This window comes from Scophthalmus maximus, chromosome 1, assembly GCF_022379125.1.
Source record: "Scophthalmus maximus strain ysfricsl-2021 chromosome 1, ASM2237912v1, whole genome shotgun sequence".
NCBI classification, from domain to species: domain Eukaryota; kingdom Metazoa; phylum Chordata; class Actinopteri; order Pleuronectiformes; family Scophthalmidae; genus Scophthalmus; species Scophthalmus maximus.
The window spans coordinates 27,094,695-27,120,805 of NC_061515.1; the positions used below are offsets into that span (position 1 = coordinate 27,094,695).

The 26,111-nt window shown below is 49.3% G+C and overlaps 1 protein-coding gene and 1 long non-coding RNA gene across 11 annotated transcripts in view; one reads left to right on the forward strand and one right to left on the reverse strand.

Annotated features, from left to right (window-relative positions):
* Positions 1 to 18,738, reverse strand: part of nrp2a (neuropilin 2a) — a 59,963-nt gene extending 41,225 nt beyond the window's left edge. For 4 of the 6 annotated variants that reach the window (XM_035629665.2, XM_035629667.2, XM_035629664.2 and 1 more), the window contains exons 1-2: positions 18,614 to 18,738; positions 6,451 to 6,628 (exon numbers count right to left, since the gene is read on the reverse strand). In XM_035629665.2, the coding sequence (XP_035485558.2) occupies positions 6,451 to 6,628; positions 18,614 to 18,719 (284 nt within the window). In that variant the 5' untranslated portion in view covers positions 18,720 to 18,738. Of the gene's footprint in view, positions 1 to 6,450; positions 6,629 to 15,355; positions 16,294 to 18,613 lie in introns of those variants that run through there. The other 2 variants (XM_035629668.2, XM_035629669.2) reach the window with 2 other exon arrangements.
* The window catches only part of LOC118301237, a 1,055,945-nt gene that overhangs the window by 207,159 nt on the left and 822,675 nt on the right, over positions 1 to 26,111 (forward strand). The gene's annotated exons all lie outside the window — the stretch shown is intronic.

Consider the following 26,111-nt stretch of genomic DNA (forward strand, 5'->3'; position numbering starts at 1 on the left):
ACAAACACACACGCACGGGGAGAAGGGACAGACGTGCGCACACACACACACACACACACACACACACACACACACACACACACAAGCACGCAGACACGGACAAACGCAGGCGTGCGCGTACGCACTCGGCGCTGTATCGCCAACACCGAGGATAAAAGGCCCGCGAAAAGAGCTGAGAGCCTAATTAGGTTTTAATTGATTTTGGAGTGGGTCTCTATCCTTCTCTCTCTCTCTCTCTCTCCCCTTTTCTGTCTCGCTCTCCCCTGTCATGGATTAGCGTCCGTGAGTGAGTGTTCCTCAGATGTGATTATTGACCTGTTCGCTCAGCCTCTCCCTGGGCTCTGATGAATACATGCATGAGGGCCTGACGTGTGAGAGCCCACGGTCGGTCTCAAACACACACACACACACGCACACACACACACACACACACACACACACTCGAGCGCATTCCAGGACATTGCACACACACACACACACGTATAAATCATTTGCACATGCGCACATACCGACCCGTACCCATGAAGACGCACATTAGTGTCACATACCACTCATACATGTACACCCCCCCCCCCCATCCACCCAGATCCAAATTCCATTAGGGAGATGTTTTGACCCAAACCCCAGACAACATCCATTCCCAGCTTTCCGTCTGTCTGGCAGCCTGTCTGGGTCTGCATGACCGGGCCCTGTGTTTAAGGAGCCATTACGGGGACACCAGTTTCTCCCTCCCTCATTTCCCCCGCAGAGAATAGCCGGAGCAGGGGGAGAGGGGGTTTTGAAGAAAGAAAAAACCCCTTCAGGGCCATGTAACCGTGCACCAGTCCAGACATGTCCTCTCTTCCTCTCCTCTCATATACCCCTCCGCCCCCGCCACCAAAACAACTAATTACCTTTCGCACCTTTTTGCTGTTTGTGGAGGAGCGGGGACAATTCCTGCAGGCGTCGGCGCCTCAACACGGAGAAACACAAGCTGCACTTTGTACACGCGGTATATATGACACATATTTGTAGGTCCCTCAACCCTTTTGTGGCCCTTCAGGGCTCCAGTAGTGGTCACCCTCCCTGCTGTAATCACCAGTATTCTCATCTTACACTAGGGCAGAGGTTCTCAAATTGGGCGGGGGGGGGGGGGGGGGTCCCCCTGGGGGTGCATAGAGCCCCTGCAGAGGGATGAGGATGACCAGGGGAAAATATGGAGTGAAACTGAATTAATATGATTCATGTCGGGGACACCCCCCCTCCCACTGACCCATTGCTGACTTTTTTTTTGTTAGAATTCAATTTGGATCCTTTTTTTATTCGATGCTTCCTGTGTAACGGTTAATGCTTGATGCGAAATGAGAACCTCGCTCGATGGATCAGCAATAGTCATGTTTATAAAACCCTCCTCTTCTTTCTTCTCGTGAAATCAGCAAAGGCGTTCTCATTTGACTACCCGTCCACGCTGGGACTAGCTCGGGATTCCGTGTTTCCGTCAGTTTAATTCAAGAGCCTTCATAAAGGCATTTGACTGGGAGCGTTGGAATTACACAATAGATTAACACATAATTCGCTGCGGGTGCGTCATGGTCGCCTGATTTATTTTGTTTGTGCCGATAAAAGAGCAACAGCTGTTCCTGAATATCAGGAAACCAAACTTGGCGGTGCGCGAGACACTTGAGGCCTTCAGTTGAAATGTTTTTTTCCTCTCTGCGCCATTGTGTGCCGTGCCCCCCCCCCCTTGTTTTCCGCTCTCATAGAGCACAGAAACCCCACAAAATCCCAATCCAGTAAACAATGAACAACTGTGTGTCGCTTCTTTCGTCTCTCTCGACGATGCAGGAGCAGAAATTAAGTAAGGCGGAGGGTGTGCTGTAGACACACTGGAATATCTACATACACACACACACACACACACCCACCCCTCCCACCCTCAAAGGGGACTCTAATAAACCATAAGTGCCTCTGAAATATTAACTAGACGCTGCGAGCAAAATCCCTGCAGATCCGCAGAGCCTGCCATCTTCAATCTGGCCCCCCCAAAAAAACAAATAGCACTCCTCTTCCTCCTGTCCGCATGAATCACCTCCCTCCCTCCGCTCCTGTCCATCAGAGATTCATACTTACAGATGACTGGGGCCAAACCGCTGACCACAGCCGGTCTGGGCTCGGCTCGCCCCAGCGAGGCATCGATCTGAAACATCAAGACGATAACTGCTGTCTGAGCCGAAGACGCGTTCCTGCAGGATGCATTTTTTTTCCCCCTACAGATCTCTCCATCAATATGTGTTTGCGATGGAGATTTTCCTCACCGCCACTCGCGTCAGTTCCACCTGAGGAACTGAGATCCGCAGAACCTCACGTAGGGACGACACACTGCAGCACGAAGCTGAATTAATGCAAAAGCTCTGACGCATTGCTCCCGTCTCGAATGTGTCTGTCGCCGTGAGCGCGACTGATCGCGGAGAGCGTTTGGATTTGACATCTCACTGTACCTCTTACTCATCATATCATCATTACAGCACTGGCGGGTGTAATAGTGGCGACGGCCGGACGCTGGTGACCGTGATCTTGTCCGAAACTCCGAACCAAGTGCCAGATATCGACAGATTGGAACCCGGACAACTCCCTTTGGTCGTGACCTCTGGCAGCTCATCTGTCTCGCCTTTCAGCCCCAGACCATCACCCTCCTCCCCCTCACCTTCGTCGCCAACACCCTCTCCCTCCGGCCAGTGCTGATCATTTATCGATTTCCCATTACAAGCGGAATACAGACATTGATCCCACACCTCTCTGCTCCCCCTTTGGGCATTGGTAAGAGGGTGATATCGTGTGCGCACACATGCAAACACAGGAGAGTTGTTGCTATGTGTGGGCGACACCTCTATCTGTGGCAGGGCGTGTCAAAGGCCAAGGCCATTCCTGGCTGAGTGTGTGTGTGTGTGTGCGTTGTGTCTGCATGTGTGTGTAAAGTTATAAAGTAATATCATCAAACCCTCCCACCTCGAGCTGCATTCAATAACAAACAACCAAATAAAATTGAGAAAACAAAAAAAACACAAAGGTGGAAGAAATTGATCTTTCTGGATGACTGTAGTTTTATGACGTGTGTGTGTGTGTGTGTGTGTGTGTTTGTGTGAGCTTGTCTGTATGTGATTCTGCCTGTTTCAATGTTTAATTCAAGTGAGTAAAAATAAAACACTTCCTCCTGCGGCAAGAGGAGGGGGAGAGCGAGAGAACAAAGGGTGGGAAAGAGATGATCAAGAAAGGGAGGGAGGAAGATGAAGCAAAAAGAGAACAAGAGCTGGAGAAAAACAAAATGGGAGAGAGAGGGAGAATCGTCTCCCCCTCACCCCTCAGCCCTCACCCCCCTCTCCCTCTCTTCCCTCCCCGGCTCCTGGTTTATCACTACGTAGCATCCCGGGGCTTGGTGATGGCAGATTGCATTAGAGATATGGGCCTGATATTTCATCTAGCCTTTATTACATTTAGTTCACATCAATCGGCTGGCAGCCTGGAGGTAAGAGCTATTTGGCACGCGGCCGGACTCCCCCTGAAATGAAATCCTGAACTAAAGTGCCACCTCAGACATGGAGCTCCCGCACAAGGCTGCGGATTTGATTGCTGCAGTCGAGCCGCGGTTTGGCTGCGTTACACCGTCCGAGTGCTGACTGTTTGAAACCCCCCCCCCACTGAGGGAAAATCACCAGCTGGCCGGGGATATTAGCCAGGGTTCAGACCCCTGGCCGCGCTGACCAAGCACTTTTCTAAGTTTTATAAGGGCCTCAAGTGCCCAAGGGGAGTTATGACGGCAGATGAGCACTCGTACACCGACATGGTTGCGTGCTTAAGTGTGTAAGTGCGTGTGTCTTCAAGGGAACGCATGTCCACTTACAATCTGTATAACCGTGTTGTTATTTATACATAAATATTTTTACATTTCAGTTTTCTTCTCGGTGCGTTTCCAAGAATCAGCAGTCGAGGCCACAGAGCTCTGCGTCTTTCAGGTAACAACACAGCTCCGGTTTTTCTCCGCTGCCGTCTCTGTAATCCCCGCTGTCACGCAGATTTTCAACCCCTCGCCGAGATGGTTGAGACTTCCACCTCTGCGCGCCTCCGGCTCCCTCTGGCCTAACCTCGCAGAAGGGACCGTGAAAGAAATGCAAAAATCGGCTCTCCGCTCACTCGCTCGCTCACACCGCCGTGCCTAATCGCACGGGCAAAAAAATAAAAATAAAACGGAAGCAACTCGTGACAGCACTACAGGGCTGCGGATCAATCCGGCTCAAAAGCATAACCCAGGACGGAGAGAGAGCAGGAACATCGAGCTGTACTTTGGCTTTTTCAGCTTATTTCTGCTGCTATGTCTGCGCCCCCAGAGGGAAAAACGCTTCCTCCGTGCAACGCAGAAGGGCAAACACATTAGTTTTAGAGGTTATGCGTAAATAAATGTTGGCGCAATCTCCCGTCTCTCTAATGGGCCTTTGAAATGGGGGTTATCGCTCGGATGCTGCAGGGAGAGATCGGACGGAGGGAAGAGGGGAAAGTCGAGCAAGCTAGTCTTACAAACTAACACTTGCTTACATGCTTGTGGAGTTACTCATACGCCCTCTCCCACCCACACCCACTGACTCTCTTGCACACACACACACATACATATAGGTTGAAGGGAGATTGAGTGGGAGTATGTGCAGGCCAGGGCCTCCATACCTCCAGGCTAGGGTAAAAAAAAAAACCAGACTAACCCCCCCCCATACCAATAAAACCCTCCGTGGAGAGGAGAAGAGATGAGGCATTTCAGTTTTCTCTCTTCCTCCTCCTCTGGTCTCATCCTGCCCCGCTCGCCTTGGGCTGTGAGGAAAAACTGCTCGACACGCTGCTTATCAACGGCTGAGCCATTGCGCTCTCCGGCACTACAGCAGGGGAGTCCGGTGTGCTCCGGCGTTGACACTGTGACGCCGGTGTTATTACAGGGGCTCACGTCGCCGACGAGGTAATTATGCAGACATCATGCCTTTGAGGGGAAAAAGTGTCACAAACCTAGACACACAAAGCCGAGACATCAAAATAACCTCTCCCAGCTCCTTTGCGACGTGACACAACTGTGCGAATAGAACCGACAATCATTACAACGAAAAAAAAACAGGCCAGACAAAGTGCTTTGTCAGAGAACAAAGCAAAAACAACCCATATAGGATTATTAATTCTTCAATTTACAGAGAGAAAGTGTGTGTGTGTGTGGGGGGGGGATGAATGGACCGTAATTGCAGAGGCTGCGCAGATAAATCTCGTCTGTGTTCACTTAGAAAACGGAACAAACAAAGAGTCTCCCGGTGGGTAAATTCTGTTAAAAAAACTCCCTCGGAGTGAGTTGTATAAAACTGGATTAAACAATAGAGACCGTGACTTCTCCCTCCGAGGTCAAAGACAGGAAGACACATGATTTACATTATTCATGTCTCAGAGAAAGGCAACTGACCAACGCAGCTGCACCTCATTCTCTACTTCTCTCCTTCGTCTTCCCAGTTTCTCTCTCTCTCTCTCTCTCTTTGCCTTTTCGCCCTAAAAAAAAACTTCAAACTACGTCATGATTGTTTCCTTTCATCCGATCAGCTCCGTCTTTGCTGTCTGCCCTCTGTGCCCACAGGTTTTGAAATACAGCCCGGCATTTGATTATCAGATGGAGGGGGGGGGGAGCAGCTGGATAGTCCTGATAATGTCAGATGGGTTATTAAAAACACTCTCACAGAGTGTCCTACATCATAGGTTTAACGAGAGGGGAACATCATTCTGTCTTTACTGTGACACGCGTTGCTCGTCTGTATTCGCCATTATCGGAATGAGACGTGAGAAATTAAAAGCTGCGGAAACTGAGACGAGCAACATTTGCTGCTCCCTGAACTGCCGAGGTCATGTGCAGCCGACGTGCCCTTGAGCAAGGAACTGTAGTAACTGCCCTGGGGAGGCCTTTAACGGGCAAATGCCAACAGTCCGTGGGCAGCAACCAGGACATAATGTGTGTAATGGTGAGAATGTGAGAAAGGGCGGCGCCGAAGAGAGCTCGTGCGCTCTCTTAACTCTCTTCATAAACGCCCGTGTCACAAAAAAGAGAAACCACAGTCTGCTTAATGGTCTGCGTTTTTTTTGCTGCAGAACGCTCGTATCTACAATTAAAAGTTCCTTTGTGATTGACCTGCTGCGGTCAAAATGTGGGAAAATGTTTCAACGGCTGGGGATCCAGCCAAACCGCCGGCAGTGAATTACAATAGTATGTGAGAGTCTGTGCGCTCCAACAGGAAATTACTTATTTGAGATATAAATGCTGTTGCGGCATACTAATGAGAATGTCACCACAAATCATCGTTCAGCCAGAATAATAATAATATTAATATGAACACACCATGAAGCAATTTCACTCTGATTGTTTTTATGGACTTTTCACTGTTCGCCCCCCGCTCCCGGTCTTACTTGCAGTCCAGCCTCTCGATCTCAAAGTGCGGGTTGAAGTTGAGGACGATGCGCTGCGAGGGCTCCGGCGCCGTGATGATCCAGTGACAGTTCTGGTGCGGCGGGTACTCCAGCGGATAGCCCGGGGAGGTGATGTAACCCGCCTCGCTGGCATCGAAGATGCCGCCGCACTCGGACGCTGTGATGGGGACGGGAGGGGCGAGAGGGACACAGTTATTGGATGTGAAACTGGGCAAAAGCACGGGCACAGTTCAGTCAACAATATTTCACGTTTTCATTCTAAACATAGTTGCTTGGCAGGCCAGAATCAAACCAAAGGCAGAATCCTTACGACAGTGACTCGGAGGACGCTCCCTCGCTCGCCGTGTTTCTCTGTATGAAGATGTGACGAGCAACAAATGCACAGTAAAACAAAGAAAGCAATTTAGGCCGTCAGTTAGGAGGAAATTGGAAAAACTTCTCCATTGTGGATTCTCAACGTGAGCGGGACCACGTGGATAAGCTATTAAAACAATAAAAGATGATCACTACGTACACACACACACACACACACACACACACACACAGAGCCTTTTTTTCACCCTCCTCCACACCCAGGCTCTTATCTCTCCAGTTCCCCCACTGGGAGCGTTCTCCTAAGAGTAATTGTTGCTCCTGCAAGCCAATCTGCAAACATTAGGACACATTCCCCGATCCTATCACACTCTCCCAGGAACAATAGGCTGCCAATGGCGTTGCTCAGACGGTTTTTAGTCAGGAAGTGACACAGAGACGGCCTGTTTGGTGCGGTTCTGGGGGGGGGTCACCCCAAATCTGTAATGAGAAGCTCACGCACCAACAAAGGCCCTATTCTCTGCTCACGCCCCGGCAGCTTCGGCAGCGCTCGCGCCTCGCGTTATCTCCCACAAACACGCAAAACACACAAACTCACACGCCCGTACAAAAGGAACATGCATATGAGTTTTCATGCGCACACCCAACGGGATATCGCACACACACACACACACACACACAAACACACACACAGCATTGTGCACAATGGTTGTTTTATTACTCTCGCGCTGCAATAGATTTTCAGGCATTATTATTCTTTACAGAGAGGCGAAGGCGAAAACGTGTTCTCCATGACAACAGCGGCCTAGCTCTCTGCCTAACACTCACTGTACACGCGTGCACATGAGCGCGCGCCCGGCGGCTGGTGCACCGGTGGGATCCCTCAATGTAATGAACTGTGATATTGAACTCAAAGAGGGACAAAGTGCCCTCTTCATATCGCGGCTGGTGCACGCTGGCCAAATAAGTAGAGCGCCGTGCGGAGGAAGGAAAACAGAGCGATATCAGGCAACAAACTAAAGCTCATGGTATAACGCCATCAACTACGCACAGCCAAATGGTGGGCGTCTCCACTCCGCCGCTGAGCTGAATCTATTCTTGACATAAATGGGTTGATACTCTTGCCTGTTTCTTTCAAAATTTCTGTGAGAGCATCAATAAAGGAAGCGGAAAGAAGAAAAAAAAAAAACCCAGCACCAAAGGCTTAAAGTGTAATAGACCCTTCAAGTGTTGACATTTCCGCCGCCTATTGTGCTTAAAAGGCACACTTAAGATTCTCTGACATTTGACAGAGCTGCGATGGCCTCCTCACTTTGTTACTGGAGAGGAGCGCCGCCCACGTACGCTCACACACTCGGCTGCCGGTGACTCCGCGCGAGTGCACGACACTCCGGGCCGCCCACGCGCACGCACAATTACCCGTACAAGCTGTTACACAAATGCACGCGCGGCGTTTCGGATGCATGTGCACGTGCGGAGACGCCCACGCGTTTCGTGGACCTGCGTGCACACACTGCTCCGCGTTCAAACGGCCTCCCTCCCACGCACGCACACACACACGCACGCACACACCTCCAAATGCACACAGAGGGCCTGTCAATCACAAGGGACGACAGAGGTGGAAAAAATAGCTACCTGCAACAGTTCAAAAAGACAGCGGGGATGGCGAAGAATGACAGAGACAGACAGAAAGCCACACACACTCACATGCTCACACACACTCACAGACTCGCACACAGACATCTCTTTATCTGCTGCGGCGGTGCAGACAGACACTCATTGTTGGGGAGCCTATGGAGGGAACGGTGTACAGGAGGCTATCAGCGCGCAAAAGCCTCAGCAGATTAAGCCGCCGTTGGGAGAATCGTGCAGCCTCGACACTTTTTTCCCCTGAGCCGCCCATTCAGTGGCCTCCAAGGTGGATGAAGAGGAGGGGTGGCGCGGGGAGAGGAGAGAGAGAGAGTGGCAAGGGAGGAGGTGAAGGATAGGAAGGGAGAGAGGAGCGCAGAGGAAGAGGAGCTGAGGGAGGGAGTCTGCGAGGGCGATGGATAAAAGATGGATCGAGGGGTGAAGGCGGTGGGTAGGGCTGATGTACGATGGGCGGGCGCGAGGACATATGTGGGAAGAGAGCGAGGAAGGCGGGAGGACCGGTGACAGGCAGGGGAGGAAGGAGGGAGGGAGGCGACTAAAGGTGATGAGGAAGGAGAAATACGGAGGCTGAGAGAAAGATGCAGTGAGTGAGGGGAAAGAGATGGACCAAGGGGAGGGACCGTGCGCGCGCGTGTGTGTGTGTGTGTGTGTGTGTGATGTGCAGAGAGCCTGACGAGCCTCATTAAGACATGCCTGCTATCCAGCGGCTCCCTGTAGACACTGACCCCACTGGGAGACCTCTGTCAGTCAGCACGCCGGCCGTGGGTGTGTGTGCGTGCGTGCGTGCGTGCTTGCGTGGGAGTGTGTGTGCCTGCGTGTTGGAGAGAAAAAATAAAGAATGATAGCGATGCAGCAGCAACATATCTGCGCTAAATGAACCACTGTGACAAGATTTTTTGATTATGGTGACAGATTTGTGTATTTTTCCCTAATTGCTTGGATAACCACAGCAATTAGGGGGGAAAATATGCACACACAAATTTTGTGCGTGTGTGTGTGTGTTTTACTGTCAAGCAGAATATTTTGGGTGAGAACAAAACATGTGGTGTTGGATGAGTAACACAGGGGAAACACTCTTGAGCTGCCAGTGAGCTTCATGAATTGCACTGTCTCTTCTACTGGAGGAGCCCATCTGTCTACACACACACACGTGGCACATATGTCCGTACCATGCAGGAACCAAACCCCTATTACATGAGAACAATGCCACTCCTTGTATGTGTGTGTGTGTGTGTGTGTGTGTGTGTACACTGCATGTAGTGTGTTTTTCATTATTATAGCGTCGTGTGGATAAAACAGAAAATGCAGCAGCAAGACAACTGATGTGTGCACGCCTCTCCATGCAGCCGTGCCATCTGTGTGTGACAGAGTAACGAATGTTAAGATGTATGCTCTCTGCATGTGTGTGTCTGTGTGAACATCTTCTGGTCGCTCCAGATCGAGCCAAGCCCAGAGACGTCTTTGTGCCCGCTGTGAGCGCCTTTATCTTCATTATCTAAGAAAATGTGCATATGTCAGCATGTCTTAGCTCACATGACGGTGTGTGTGTGTGTGTGTGTGTGTGTGCGGCGCGTGCACGCCTGCACTCTCATTTCTATTAGCCGCCTTATCGAGGAAGTATGGCGTCACGCTCTAGGATAAGCTGCGAGTGTGAGGAGCGGCGCTGATAAATCCCTCCATCATTCCTAGTGTCTCTCGCTCCGACCCCCCACACACCCCCAGCCGCCGCCCCCCACCTTAATTAAAAAGTGCTATCGCCTAGAGTGAGGGAATGCGAGGGGAGAGTGGGCAGCACTCATCCATTCAGTCAAGAGCAGGGGTATGTCCCCGCGCCTGCTTTTAATCTCCCCCATTCCACACTAGACTGGACCCAGGGAGAGGGCGAGGGTGAAGGGAAGAGATTCACCTTCATCGCCCCCGCGCTTTAGGGCCTTGACGCTTAAGGAAAGACGGTGCTTTGGGAAAAAAGGACACAGTGGGAGAAGTGTAGTGTAGTGTGTGTGTGTGTGTGTGTGTGTGTGTGTGTGTGTGTGTGTGTGTGTGTGTGTGAGAGTTAAAAATGCAGATCGCTGGAAAATCCACCTCCACTGATAAAAAGTCTATATAATTTACTGGTTCCAAAGCTTTTGTTTCTTTTCCGTATGCTTTGTGTGCAAGGTCACACATTTAGGTTTGATCAAAATGAATACATGTTCAAAAAAAACAAAAACAGAAATAGATCTAAATGACATTTTGAAAACTAATAGTCTCATATGTAAAACAATTCTAACTCGTACACGAATGCCATAAAGTCACAGTAGTTTTCATACTTAATAAAAAATATATGCATCTGCACTTGCATAGTACTAGTGCATTGTGCCTGTATGATGTACATCTTTAAAGAAATACATAAATTCAGATTCATAAATGTTTTTTTCTTTTAGAAAAGTTTCTCTACTTATTTGAAGGATACTTCGCAGCCTGAGAGGTGAAAGAAACCCGGCGGAGTGAGTTCATCGGAAATGAAAGCCGAGAGTTTTTTTTGGTTTTTTTATCACCTTCTTTCTTCCCTTATCTGCCACGCAGCAGCTGGAGAAAACAAAAATTCCGATATAGTTCAACAGTGATTAACTGAAAGTGTAAATAGTCGTGGGGGTGAACGAGTGGAAGCTGCAGTCTTTTGCTCGTGGGACAAAAGTGTGAAAAAGTTTTTTCGCACGTTTAGCACGCAGTGTCGAAAGTTTGCACGCCGACAAGACGCCCTTTCACTCATACCAACATGTGCTGGTGTCGCAGATAGATTCAACACAAAGACCAACCAGTGTTAAATGTGATGAAGGGAGGGACTATCTCTCAAGAAACCCGCAAAAGCCGCATGAGAGTCAGATAATATCCATGAGAAAATCCCCTTTTCCTCTTCCTCTGTAACCTCCCCCCCTTTTCTTTTCCCTCCCTAACGGGATAAGTGCCCCATGCTAATCAGCTAAGTGGACAGTGCCGGCCACCGTGATCAATGGTTCAATGGATCAATCGAGTAAACAGATGGTTTGCCAGTGCCTGCAGGGGGGGCGGGGGAGGAGGAGCGGGGGCACTGGCTTGGGACTAATCCTCAACAGTACCTGTCCACAGTATCATATGTCTCCCAGAAGATTGTCCCGTCCCCGTCCCCCCGTCTACAGGGTGGAAGCGGCGGAGCCCGCCTGGGCAAAGGGAGATCTGTGAAGAATCGAGCTTTCCTGCAGGAGTCCTGGTGATTTGTGGCCCCCGCTCGACCCCCCTACGCAACAGAATGTTCCCTTTCAGAGGAACACACTACGTAGTATCCGAGTGGACTGCAGTTCCTTCTTTTCCCCTCAAGTTAACACCCTCAACTGTTGCGTCTTGTTCCCTCTCCTCTCGTGAACTACAGTAAATTCCAAAAGCTCTGCCTCTTGACAGTACCAGCCCTCTGCAGCTCCCATCTAAAGCCTGTCCCCGAGCTCCCATTAAGACCCCCCCCCCCCCCCCCCCCCCCCCGCCTGTGCAGTGAGAGACCCAGCTCTACTTTATTTATAGGGGTCTTGTTTTTAATTTCACCCCGAGTGTGGCGGGGCTGTTCCAGGGCTTTGGCGTGAGCCTGCGCCTCTCGTACCTGACTGGTATCGAACGGGTCGCTCAGTTTGTCTTCGGCTCTGAATGCTAATGGGCGACCTTGTTCCCCCCCCCCCCCCCCCCCCCCCCCCCCGCAGCTGATACCTCTGAGGCTGAGCCAGATTAAAACACAGAGAAATGCATATAGCATTGAAAGGTGCGCCGCGGAGGAGAGGAGCGGCGAGAGAAAGGGCGACGGCACGAGAGGGAGAAGGAAAACAAATAGAGAAGGGCAAAAATAGAGATAAGAATGAGAAGGTCTGTTCTCTCCCAATCTTAACATTTGGAAAATAAATTATTAAAAGGGACAGGAATCCACCTCTGCAGGAAGAAGATACCAAAAGGTGGAGAGGATGCAGAGCCACCCACTCAATAAACATGCAAATGAGCCGCTTAATGGCCTGAATATTAATGCTGGTGGTGAGGAGTAATTAATGCACATGTCACCGAGTCAAACTATTGTGATTACAGAACGAGTGGCAGTGTCTCTGCGTCGGGATGTGAAGACTTTGCGGCATCAGAGAGGGAACCTTTTCTCTTCCCGAGTGAGGATGCCACCCGCAGAGAACAGCGGGCCCACGACTGGAAATGTCCAAGCGCCCGAACATCTTTCATGGATCATTTACCCTGAGACCATGTAAGATTTTTATACTCTCGGAGGTCTCCGGCTGAGACGCCTCGGGCGTTGCAGCAGTTGGTTCCAGAACGCAATATTTTCAGGGGAAAGCTTCTGCTACTGGATGTGTATCAAGTTGCTCAAAAAAAAAACAGATGTAGTCCGTCATCAAAAGCAGGAACTCTTTGGGGAAGGAGAAACCTTTCATCGACTCCAACGTGCTTAACTTTCATGGGCGCATCCTTTTGTAACAGCGTCTGGGTATTTCTTCACATTCTCTTCTTCAGCTCTGGCAGCGACTTTACCCCCACGTTGGCTGTGTCACCCCAGACGACAGTGTCACTTCATAAACCCCTTAACGCGGTCCGCTCCCTCGCCGTCCAGTGCCATTTAACTCTGCGACCCCGGCACTCTTTGATGTTGACCTTTCCCCTCACGCTCCGTTTGATGCACACACCCCCCCCCCTCACCCCAGTCTCTTCACCGAGGCCTCCTCTCGTCCTTCTGTTTCCTCGCATCGCATCACGGCCCGGTGGGTGCCGCGCTCACGTCTCCCTTCACCTCTCTGTGCCTGGGGTACAATTTTATCTGCCTACCATTCTCCGCTGCAGTCATTATCTTTCTGTCCCTTCACATCTCTCTCTCTCAGCCTCCTGCAGCCCCCCCCCCCCCCCCCCCCCCCCCCCCCCCCGCGCTGACTCTGTGAACCTCCCTGTTCTGTCTCCGTTCTGTTCTCGTTCAGTCGGTTCTCTTCTTCTGGCATCTGTGAGTAATGTGGCTCTTGAGGGGAGCATGGAAGCAGGGACGTGGAGCGGTGTCTTGGCAGGAGAGGGAGGGGGGGGGGGATCTAGCTTCTCTTGCTTGCCTGCCTGATGGCTGCCAAGAGGCCCACATCTGTCTCTGATCAACCAGTATACACAGGCAGCCAGTGAAACACACACACACACACACACACACACACACACACACACACACAGTCCTGTTTCAAACAAGAAGCCTAAACAAGAGGAAGAGCATTTGAACTGAACAGAACTCGGTTTCCTTTTGGATCTGCAGTACTCAGGCCACATTATGCACAAACAGCATCACATCTACACTTTATTATTCCGGATAGACAATGTATTATAAGGGGAAAACATAAATATAATCATGATTGAGTTCCACAGACGCTCACACCGCTGAGCAGATTTCCTTTGGCGAACAAATCCCACCGGGAAGGACCACGTTCCCGTAAAATATAAAACCGACAGTAAAAGCATCAAGAGTGAGTGGGGTGTCTGGGTTGGGATGAGTAGCATGAGCGAAAGGCCATGTGTCATCCCACCAGTGGCGTCACTTCTCTGTACATGGTGACACCCCCCCCCCCCCCCCCTAGAAACCATTAACCATGAACATCTCCAAACCCTGCACATCTCTTCTGAAATTATTCACACATCATTTTTTTTTTTAATCATTGATCATTTCTCTGCAGATTGATCACTGTACCTTCTGGTGTTAAACTCACATCTAGATTTGGTGCTGAGCATTGCGCTCTTCCTGGTATAGGTGAAATGTGGACTAGTGTGCCACTCCTCGACGTTATTACGGCACTTCAGCAGAATTGGCCCTGCCCTAAGTGCCCTAAAGCAAGGCACCGAGTCCGCACCACCACTGCCCCCTAATCTCCCCGCTTATTGTTATTTGATTGCCGAGAGTGCGCCGAGGTGACGGCTGCGCGCCGCCGCCGCCTGGGGCCGCCGGCGCGCAGCCGCCACGCAGCCCGCCGCAGCCTGCTCCCACCACCCAGCGCAGACAACCCCGAGGAGCACGAGGGGATAATGAAGGAGCGAGTCTCGCGGTGGGCTGATGGAGATAATGATTATAATGGCGATGATTACAGTCCAACTAGTCCCAAATCCTGCAATGACGGTGTCGCTTTTACGCACAGGATTTGGACAGCCAGCGAATTCGCCAAATAGCTTAGGTTATAGGTTATAAGCTGCTACGTTTCCACCCTGATGTGGAACTGCATTTTAATCAGCGCGGGGTTTGTTTTTTCCCCCTGGTGAATAATTAAATCAAAGAAAAACAACGGGGTAAACAATGTGTTTGGCATTTTTCAGAGGCTTCGTGCATATAATCAGCTCGTTCGCAGCCCAGTGAGCTGGAGGTACACGAGCTCTGCCCTGGACCCAGAGAACTGTTTCCGATCTTCTAAATATTTGATGAAAGCCTCCAAGTTCTTTTAGTTGCATGTGTGTTACAACTAGTGTGAAACAAGGCTGAATTAATTATGATGGCGTTTAAAAAAACGCCATCATGTTTCCCCACGATTTTCAAAACATCAGGGTTCATATATATATATATATATATATATATATATATATATATATATATATATATATATATATATATATATATATATATATACTGAACATGTGTATAACCTTGGCATTCCTTGCTGTGCCCCCATATTTACCAAATTTAGGATAAGAAAAAAACATCCAAGAGACCAAGACGCACATGGATCCGGTTATCACACAAGGTTCTGTCATGCGTATTGAAATAATCTGACACATATGACCAGCAGGTCTTGGGAAATACTTAAAATTATTGTTATGATCGTGTAATGTTTAGACTACACTCGCGGCCGTGGGATTTTGAATATCATCTGGTTGGATGCATGCGTCAGTATCACAGAAGTAACTAAAAACTCACCCTCTTCCCCCTCGACTCTCAACGCCAGATGACACATTGCCATTAAAAATCCAATCAGCGATGGCACAAAATCCATCTTGGATGATGCAGAAACTCGAGGAGAGCCTTGAAGTCTCTAATGTTTCCACCTTCGTATGATATCAACTCTGCTGTTCCTCCAAAACAAATATTAAGAAAGAAAAAAAGAAAAAGGAAAGGGGGTAAATAAAAAAAGGATCCACACCCCCCTTAAGAGCAAAAAGAAAAATCGCTGGCAACAGTCAAATCTAAATAACTTCAGTAATAATCCCAGTGCGTTTATTAAACCATTGGAGGGGGGAAACTATGTGACGACTACATGTCACTGGAGAGATTCAGAGATTATGTGCGCAGTCCTTTTGAAATGTGTCCATTCGGGGGAGCGACAGCGCTGAACCTCATCCAAAAACACAAAACAGTGCGCAAACAAACTCCTGAATGAAATCTGCGTGCTCCTCAGCCGTGGAGGGCTCCGGGTGATGTCTGGACGAGCGGCTCCGGGGTGCGTCAGGTTCCAAACAAGAGGTTCCCCCCACCAGTCCCCGGATCCCTTGACTCTGCGTCCCCGCGTAATTTTACGCACACGGATCGTCGGCTCTCTCTCCCGTCGGGGTTTTGCATCAGCCGCAGCAGCAGCAGCAGCAGCAAGAAGTCAACAGCGACAGCCCTCACAGCCCTGGAAGCCTCAGTCCGACGCTTCTAAAAGTCCCAGAGTGACAAACAAGAAGTGCTGCGCTCTCGCTTTTCCAAAAATACCGCTCGCGTCATGTCGTGCCACCGGCGCTCGCTCCTGCATGTGTGCTCGTCTTCTCTCTGTGACACAGTGGCTCCGTTCAAGCCCGAGCTCCGCTCCCTGCGCTGCCTGCCCCGAGACTGTGAGGTGTGTGTGTGTGTGTGTGGAGGAGTGTGTGTGAGTGATCGCGCTTTTGAGCTGCAGCAGCTATCGCGTTACAAGTCACGGCGCCTCGGCTCCGCCCCCCTCCCGTCGGTCGCTGATGATAGGTAGGGAGGGGGGGAAAGAGGGCGCACGTGCACCCGCATCAGTCTCTCATACACTCAGACACTCACACAAACACAAACATATACAGGATGCCCCCCCCACCTCCCTTTCAGAAGATACCAAAGATATAAACTCTCCCACAGATAAGGCGGAGATAAGACATATTGATATGGTAAACCAGTTGCCACAACTTCTCCTGGGGCTGTTTTCAGAGCAACAGAGAGGAGAGGCAGTGAATCCCATAAAAGAGTGAGAGGGAGAGGAGTGTCTGACTGAGGGGGGGGGGAGCACACACCAAATGGCACGCGGCCGCCTTTCGCCGCAAAAGACACATCAAACGGCCGAGCCAATGTCAAAAGCCCTCAACTCAAACGGAGGCAGAGCCCACCTCGGCCCTGCCCAGTCCCGGCCCTGCAATCAACAGGCCTAAATACAGAGCGGGCAGGTCGAGTAATGACACAGTAGTGGGCCCAAAATAATCTGCCGAGGAAAGGCCTCCGCAGCGTCCAGCCCATGTGCCCTGCCCGTGGCTTGTGTTACAGCGCAATGTAATGGACTGGGGCTGAGGCCCGGGGCCGTGTAACAAGGTACAGTATGTAGCCTCGCCGGCTTCTTTATTTGGAACAGCTAGGTGCATTCCTAAAGGTCAGGACACTTGGGAAACCTTTTTTTTTTTTTTTTGAAGCGATGTAACATACTGTACACCTTCTTTCGACAAGAACAGAGTTAAATGTCGAGGCTAGGATTGGAACACAGAAGATTTAAACTATCATTATTAGTATTGCCTTATATCCTCTCAGGATCTTGACATTCATGAGTTGTAAACAATGTCAACAAAAGAGCCCGGTGCCCTTGACAGAAGGTTGTGTGACAGGTCTGCGTGTCACCGACTTGTCTGTCTGTCACCTCCGTCAACTGTCACCCTCCGCCGCTCCGCATCCCCCAGGTTGACTGGATGCCATCGACTCGCAGCATCCTCGCGGCCCGCCAGTCATCTTTTAGCCCACCTCGGGCCCGAGGGTGAGGCGGCTGTCAGACGTCACTGTGATTGGCTAATCTGAGCCTCTGGGTGGTTGGGTACACTGGCACAAACCAGTTTGCCATTTGCTTTATTATGGAGTCGTTGTGCCAATGAGATTTTTCTGTCTCCCCTTTCCTTCTCATGTTTATTATATGTGTGTGTGTGTGTGTGTGTGTGTGTGTGTGTATTGATGAGAAAAGCATTGATTAATGGGGACTAGGTGAACTTTGCTTAACCCCCTCATTGACCCTTTCGGCGAGATAAAGGGAGATAAAGGGAGAACACAGCCTGTGTAAAACCTCCAAGGAACACTGGGTCACTTTCTGTTCTGTTCCCCCCCTCCCAGTCCCCAGGGGTCATTTGATACCCCTCTCTCCCATTTGTCAACATCTCCCCCCCCACCCCCGCCATCATGCTTTCAACCCCCAAAATATTGGGTCAGCAGCACATGGCTAATGGAGGCCACCAGTCCACATGAGAACCCGGAGAGAAAGAAAGAGACACAGAGGAAATGTGTATTTGTGTTTGTCCCATAAAGGAATATTTTTTCGGCAGTTGTCATACAATTATTGGCTTCATATGTTGTTGGCATTCTGGGTCAGTTTGATGTATTTGGTAATATCTTTTTCTTGTACTTTAATAAGATATGAGTTGCTGTAAGGTGATGCTGCAAGGTACTAAAAATGAAAACCTGTATCCTTGCAAGCATGCGCCATGTTATGAGTCTAAAGAAGCCACAGGACTCTGCATGTCTCTGTGTCGGAGGCTGTTTCGGTGCCACAGCGGTGAAATTGAACACGTAACCCGCAGCTGACAAAAACTACGTTAACTCCCCTTTTTTTGTGGTGTATTCGTCCCCCGGGGTCGTACCATCTGTAGTCATCTCTCTGCCCCGAAATATAGTCTGATTCCTCACCTCAGCACACCTGCACTGTGCTCACTCGCGGGTGGTGGGGGGGAACACAACAGGGCCCCCCCCCATTATGTGTGTGTGTGTGTGTGTGTGTGTGTGAGAGAGAGAGAGAGACAGAGAGAGATACCAACCACTGCCATACTGCCCCTCTTATCTCAACCGGCTCCAGAGACTGACAGCATGACTGATAACTCTCCCTCTCTTTCTCTCCCCCCCCCCCCCAGTCTGTCACACACAGAACACACACCTCTCTAACTCTTCCACTCTCTCAACGCCTCCCCCCTCTCCTTGTTCAGTGTGTTTCACCAGTCGGCCGGTCGTAGGTCCGAGGAGGGAACAGTGTGGGCTCCTCACACTCTTTCCACGGGGCTGAGTGATCCCAGTCGACGCCTTCCCGCTTTCTTCTCTTCATCGCCGACAGGCACGGCTCCAGATCTGTGGGATGATGGGGGAGATAAGCTAGAGATAGCCTCGACTTGACCCTATCAGCATCTCGAGTGTGTGTGAGCGTGTGTGTGTGTGGGGGTGACACTAAGGGTACTGTCAGGACGTCTAGGGTGGACGGTCAAAGGGACAGTTTCCATACGCCTTGGTATTCACTGACACAGTCTCAAATACGTTCGTAAGTTTTTAATTGAGAACTGACTTTTCCATTATTCCTTTGTTTTTTTTTCCGCCATATTTTCCTGTTTCTGATGTTTGTTTTATTTCATTGCAGCCCAGGTCAACTCCCTGGCTGAAGAGATTTCCCATCTCAACAGGACCTTCTTCTGCTAAATAAAGGATGAAAAATAAATAGAAATGAATTCTGTTGTGCACAGGTTGGAGGCATGTAGCAGCACGGTCATAAAACGATGAAGCCGCTGCTTCTCAAATCTTCAAAATGTTCTGTTTGTTGTATTTTTTTTTTATCCACACACACAACTTTCTTTATATGCTGCAGTGACTTAATTTCCCCTTGGGATCATTACAGTTTCATCTGATCTTTATCTTATAAGCATATTTGTGCGTACACACACACACACACACACACAAGGTTGCACTATTTCCTATGTAGCGGAGGATCCCCGCCCCCCCTTTTTTATGTTGTTTTACCAGGAGGCACAAAATCACAAATCTCTCACATCTTCTGCTTCTATTTCTAGACTGACTGCCACCGTCGGATTCCTGACAGGCCACCCAGGCTATGGGCATGCCCTGGCCAGGGTAATAACTACACACACACACACACACACACACAAACTTCAACCTACTGTACTGCACGCACTAATCTTAGCTCTGCTGTGCTGTCTGGATTGTATGGAAACATCTGGTGTCTGTCTGCCTGTGTCTTAACACTCCTACTCCTCCTCCTCCTCCCTGTGTGTGTGTGTGTGTGTGTGTGTGAGTGTGCTTCTGTATGTGCTACCTTCAATACCAAAAACGGCTCAATCATCAAAACACTCCCAGCTGCAGTTAGAAGCCAGACAGACAGAGAGGAAACCTCAAAGCAGAGCTGTGCAGAAACGCAGCGTTCCGATTCAAGGGAACATCCTTAAGGAAACACTGCGCAGGTTTTTTTTGTCCATCGCTGATTTTGTGGGCTCTCACGTGCTCAACGTGACATTTTGCAGTCGCTCAGATCGGCTTGTGTCACCCACCCAGGCGACACTGTGGCCTGGAGTGTACAGTGACGCCTCATGAGCTCATTTCAGTGCAGGATGATTCATTTGCAGTACACGGCTGAGCCTAGTGGGGGCAGGCAACTGCACCGGGCCGAGGTGGTGAGGAATCCAGGCTCCAGGCAGTTCTTAAGGAACATGAGGTAGATACAAACAAAACCTGGTGTAAGATCATGCATACATCAAAACGATTAATATATCAGATCTACATACAGGCGAAAGCTGCACATATGACGGCTACACAAACTAATTTGCTTAATCGTAGCATATCCAGAGCATCTCGGAGTGCGGCGTGTTCAAATGAGGGAGAATCTATGAATCACTCGGCGAATAAGTCACAGTGGATGATCTGCATTTGCCGACTGCCCTATTTTGCTGCAAAGCTAATTTATTAACCTGTTCAGCAGCGTGCTGTTTTGTCGATTTTAGATACGAGCTTTGCCCGTTCAGCTCGCAGAGATGGCCGCGCCGCTGCGCGCCCGGCCCCCGTGGCTGTTGCCGGCTCCGTTTCAGAAATGTTGTTTGCCCACTTTAATTGCGAGATGCCCGCTCTATTCCCAGGCCTCCCCTTGTTTATGATACAGCATCATTATCCTCGGCGTGTTGCGGAGGAGGAGACGGGGCGGATGCGTCTTCCTTTGCCTCCTCCACCAGGATCTATTTTACTTCTGCTCTGCCTCTTTCATCTCCTTCCAACCGGCCCGCTGTGGGTCTTTATAGTCACATCAAAGTGACCTTCGCCACCCTGCTCCCTCCGAAACCCCCACCGCTCCTTTAAGTCCTGAGCCCCGAGAGAGAAGGAGGGAGAGGGGGGGGGGGGTTACTACACGTATTTTCCTGGCAGAACTCAATACCTGATGTGTTCAGCAGTTTTCAGATAACAATGGAAATGCAGTGGCACAAAAACTTCAGTGCAGCTGATCTCTTTGGGGGTTTCCCCCCGGTGCTTGATGTAATAAACTGGCGTTGAGCTTAGAAAAAGTGAGTGAGAGAAAACCACTCAAATCTGTACTTCTGCATGTTAATGCATATATTTAACATACCTCCCTTTATGCACCCTTTCCCCACGTGCGCACGAACGGGAGTGTGCGTCTAAGAACGCCCCCACCTCACCCCCTCGCATTGGTTTGTGGGCTCCCAGCCCCACTCCCAGCCACGGCGGCAATGAGCGCTGAAATGAAGGAGGCAATAATAAAAAGACAAGAGGCCATTCTCCACGCCTTGTTCACTCGGCGGGGCCTTTATCACTCGGCCTCCGAAGGGAAGATCAACGCTCGACGAACCGGGGAGAGAAAACACTGGAGGATAAGTGCATGCTAATGAGAGAGAGAGAGAGAGAGAGAGAGAGAGAGAGAGACAGAAAGAGAGAAAGGGTTTTTGTTGTTGTTGTTGTTGTGAGGGGGAGATAAAAAGTGTCGCACGGCTCGGAGCTACAGTTTCGGAAGAGGAAGTTGGAGACGTGAAGAGCGACGGAGGAGTTCTGCCGAGGCATCTGCTGCGAGAGAAGGCGGAGGAGGAGAGAAAGGGACGGGAGAGAGAGAGATTAAGTCTCATTAACGGAAACGGGAACAGAAATTGAAAGGCGGGCACTTAGGAGAAGATGGCGGACGGTTTAAAGAGAGAAGAGGAAAAGAAAAGCAGAGATGTTCGAGAAAGGCGGCTCCTTTAATGTGGTTTAACCCTGGTGCGTTCACATTACCATGGTAATCTTATCAATAGCATGTGCGTGTGCAGAAGGCAGCGGAGCACTCAGCCCCATTAGCAAAAACCTAATTGACTTACAGCCTTCTGACCACAAAGGTAACATCTGTGTCAGCCATGTAAGTGAGTGCCCCGTGTCACTTCACTTCACGCACACACACACACACACACACACACACACACACTTTCAAATGGCATTTGCTCCAGTCGTGCCTCCGTTTGCCCCTGACTGACCTTGATGTGCATCGGCGGATGCGATGTGGACCAAACCTTTGTCTCCTTGAGGCCGAAGAGAGACACACACGGGCACTGAAACGAACCACGTGCGAGAACAGGCTCGAGGATCTCGTCGCATGTTGTGTATCGGCTCGTTCCATCTCGGAAGGGTGAAATAGCATTTGTTGAAGTTATTGAGTCAGAATGATTTTTTCTGGTAAACACAGGACGAAGACAAGTCTGTGTGGGTTTGTAGGAAAAAGAACAAACTTTCTACATGACTAGTAGTTTTTACTCTTTTCTTTTGATTTGATCCATTCCTTCTTTTTAAACCTCACTGACCGACGTTATGTTCATAGTCCGGCAAGTTAGTGCTGCATTCCCATAACTTGCGAGAGCCAGAATAACAGTATAATGGGCGCAGCAGGGGTCGCCATGTCTCGAGCCAGCAGAGAGACATAAAAGAAAGCAGCACTGAGGGATTCGCAGACAGACAGCGGTGGAGAACGAGCGAACAGGTCGGCAGGTGAACGAGACAAGCCTGCGGATCCATCATTATTTAGCAAGGGGGATACAGAATATCACATGGGGGACGGGAGACACCTCCGCATCAGCCGGCTATTATTAAAAATGACTAATATATTCTGAAGAGAGAGGGACAGAGGGGAGAAAGGGAGATGGATGAGATATGGAATCGGATGGAGACTGACACTCAATCTCTCAGAATAGTAATCCAATAACGTCTCCCGAGTTTCGTTTTGGCTAATCAATTGTGCCGGAGCGCAGAAACAAATCACCATAGCGCCAAGTCAATAACCGTCAGTCGTGGAAATACCTCGCCTCAACCGTCAGTGTTTATCAAGCTCGGCGGAGTCGCGGCGGAGAGGAGGGTGACACGGGGGAATGTTTGGTATGCTCCCTCACAGCTCCCCCGAAGGTGGCTGCAATTTAGATATCGATAAAGAAAGGAGATAGCCATGGCGTGTTATCAGGCGTGCCGTGACCTCAGGTGAACCCCGGGCGCAGCGGGAGACGGATGATGATCTATGGCTGACGGAGGCACAACACAACAAACAAGTTTATCAGGGCGTTCATCCCTTCATCTTCGTGCTCGCACGAGATACAGCATGTCCTCCACACCGGAGATGTTTCTAAAGAAAAGTTCAACATTTAACATGACCTCCGCCTCTTTTCATCATTTCTGGATCTGGTCCCAGGACACAGATTGCGAATGCATGTTCAACAAACACACCACACATCACAAAACAAGAAATATCTCTCACTTTTGATCGTCACTATGGACTTCGCGATCAGGGGCTTAGGTCGGGATCAGGATAAATCTAGCAGATATTGAGCTGGCTGGCAGAAAAAGTTCTGGAAAATGTCCAGACTTCAGAACGCGTCTGAAGGCAGCTTTAAGGAAACGGGAAGATACCGCTTATAGTCAACGCAAAATAATGTTTTAGCAATTAATAGTTTGGAAAATCAATTCCAGAAATTTCATTTAATAAACTCACTCTTCAGGGCTGCACGGTCCAGAGACATGCAGACTGGGGTCAGGTTCACTGGAGACTCTAAATTGACCGTCGGTGTGAATGTGAGAGTGAATGGTTGTTTGTCTCTGTATGTGGCCCTGCGATAGGCCGACGACCTGTCCAGGGTGAACCCCGCCTCTCGCCCAATGTCAGCTGGGATTGGCTCCAGCCCCCCCCCCCCCCCGTCCCTTCAATGGATAAAGCGGTAGACGATGGATGGATGGACACTCACTCTTCATAACAGGGTTAAAAAAAAGCTTTTCTCTGAATTTAATGTACAACTTTTCAGCAAGTCGAGAAATAGCATTTAGAAACAAAACAAAAAGGTAACAGACACAAGAGTGAGGGGGCATTGGGCCCAAACCCCGACCCGCTGCCTCGGGCTGAATGAAGCGACGGCGGCCACGCGGTTTAAAAAAAAAAAGAGTCGACACCGTATTAACCCCCGTGAGGGCGAAACTGTGGAGGGGGCCGGTGATGAATGAAACATGCGACTGCTGCCACCGCCAAACCAGACGTGCTGGCGTTGACCCAGAGAGGCCGACGTTCGGTGGTGGTGACGTGTGCGTTTTAAAGTTCTGACGGAATAAGTCGACTGCTTTTGGTTTCTCGTGCACAAGGATTATCCAGTCCAGGGCCAGAGCAGGCGGTGCAGCAGTTATGAACGTGCGTATTAAACAACTCCTTTTAAGTCCAGATTCAACAGTGTTCCTCCTCGTACCTCTTTTGCTTTCGCCGACAAGAGAGTGTCAAAGGGAACTTGTGTTTCTGAAGAGGGACTTTGTGAAGCGATAAGAAAAGCTTTACGTGTGACGCTCTTATGCAACCAGATTAGCCAAATCCTCCACGGACTTTAATTATAAAGCGTAATTAAAAGAGCTCAATTTTTTTTCTCTGTTCTCTTTTTAAAAAACATTATGTATAAATCCCATCTAAAAATAAGAATAATGAAATCATGTGAGATGTCTTTGATACTTATATATGAATCAGGTATATATGTTTCGCTCTGATATAAGTCTATCAGCATCAAATGTACCGTCAAGGTCTATAGAGGTTTGATATATCTCGCCGTGACTGTTATTAAAAAGCTTTAGAATGTGTTCCCTGTTGAACGCGGCGTCTCGTTTCTGCCTCGGCGTGTAACCAACACATTAATCTCAAACCAATTGAGCTTAATGAACTAAACTAAATCAGACATTAAAACAAAACCTCCCGTGGTGCAAAAACTGACATAATGGGAGTCAACCCCCCCGGGTGAAATAATAGTATTTATCCATTCTTAATGAATTATCAATTAATTAGTCTCCACGGGCAGACTCCACCGATTGGCTGACCTCACATCCAGTTGGCTCGTCTTGAGATTTAAAAGAAGAGGAGATTTCAGAACAGACTGAGAAACGTCGAGTTTGATTTTCTGAGTGAACGATTTATATTCCACCTCCTAGCACCACTTTCCCAAAATGTGTATTTTAAACAGCTCATTATCCTATTTCAGCACGATTCTCATTTTCTGGATGAAACCAAAAAAAAAGAAAGAAGAGAAATCGTCGCCTGATTTGTTTTTGACTGGAACCTCGTCACAGTCCTTTGGTCATCGAAGCACAAGCACAGGCGAGACACTTCCGAGACAGTAATTTGATTAGAGATGTTTGAAACGGTTGATGACAGTCGCCTGTTGACATCCTCATTAGTGAAAAGCTGCTAAACATACACTTTAAAACACTGCGAGAGGAGTCCGATATGTGTCGGTGTTCACTTTGGAGATTAACTCTGTGCAGAAGCGGAGTTGTGAATTGGAAGCATCTCTGTTGGTTTGGCAGGGTTTCGCTCGCCCGTGTGCTTGCGTGTGTGTGTGTGTGTGTGTGTGTGTGCCATCTGTAAGTGAGTAGTGTGTGGTTTTACAGCGACAAGCCCAGTTGAGTCCCGAGAGTCGTCTACGGTTCAGTGGCTGCGACCTCCAAAGGGCCGTCTTTGGGAAACATGACATCATTTCGGTTAAATAAAAAATAAAAAAGTTGATTTGATTCAGAAAACAGAGAAACTTTTCCCCCAATTAGCTTGAAAATGTTTACAGCTTTAAGAAAAATTGGATTTTTGGAGACTAAACACGGGACTAAATGACCTTTATCTCTTCCTGTGTGTGTGTGTGTGTGTGTGTGTGTGTGTGTGAGCATGTGTGTGTGTGTGTGTGTGTGTGTGTGTGTGAAAGGGACAGTGATGGCATGAGTGGCGGCTGCGTAAAAGAAAAGAAAAAAGATGAAGAACATTATCTTCCTTTCACTCTCTCTTTCTCCGCCTCTCACCTTTGTTTCTTCCGAAGAGGAAATAACAATGGCAGCTTTAAGTGTCTGGTGGGGGGGTCTTTGAAGTGAATGGGCCCTAAATGGTCCTGTTCGGGGGGGGGGGGGAGGGGATGGCTGGGGGGGTCGGGGGTCGGGGGGGAGGAGAGGGGAGTCAAGTAGTTGCAGTGAAGGGCAACTTTTGCTTTAATGCTGCGTCTAAAATACAGAAGTGGTGACGTTTCTTAAAACCAGATTTAGATGTAAAGTAACAAAAACATATTACTTAACGACACCTATCAAGGACGGGTTTAAAAGAATCCATATCTGCTCTCTTCTATGATTCAAAAATAAGACAATTCGCCGAAAACGATCGTCTGACAATCATTTTGAACGCTACATGGCAAACACA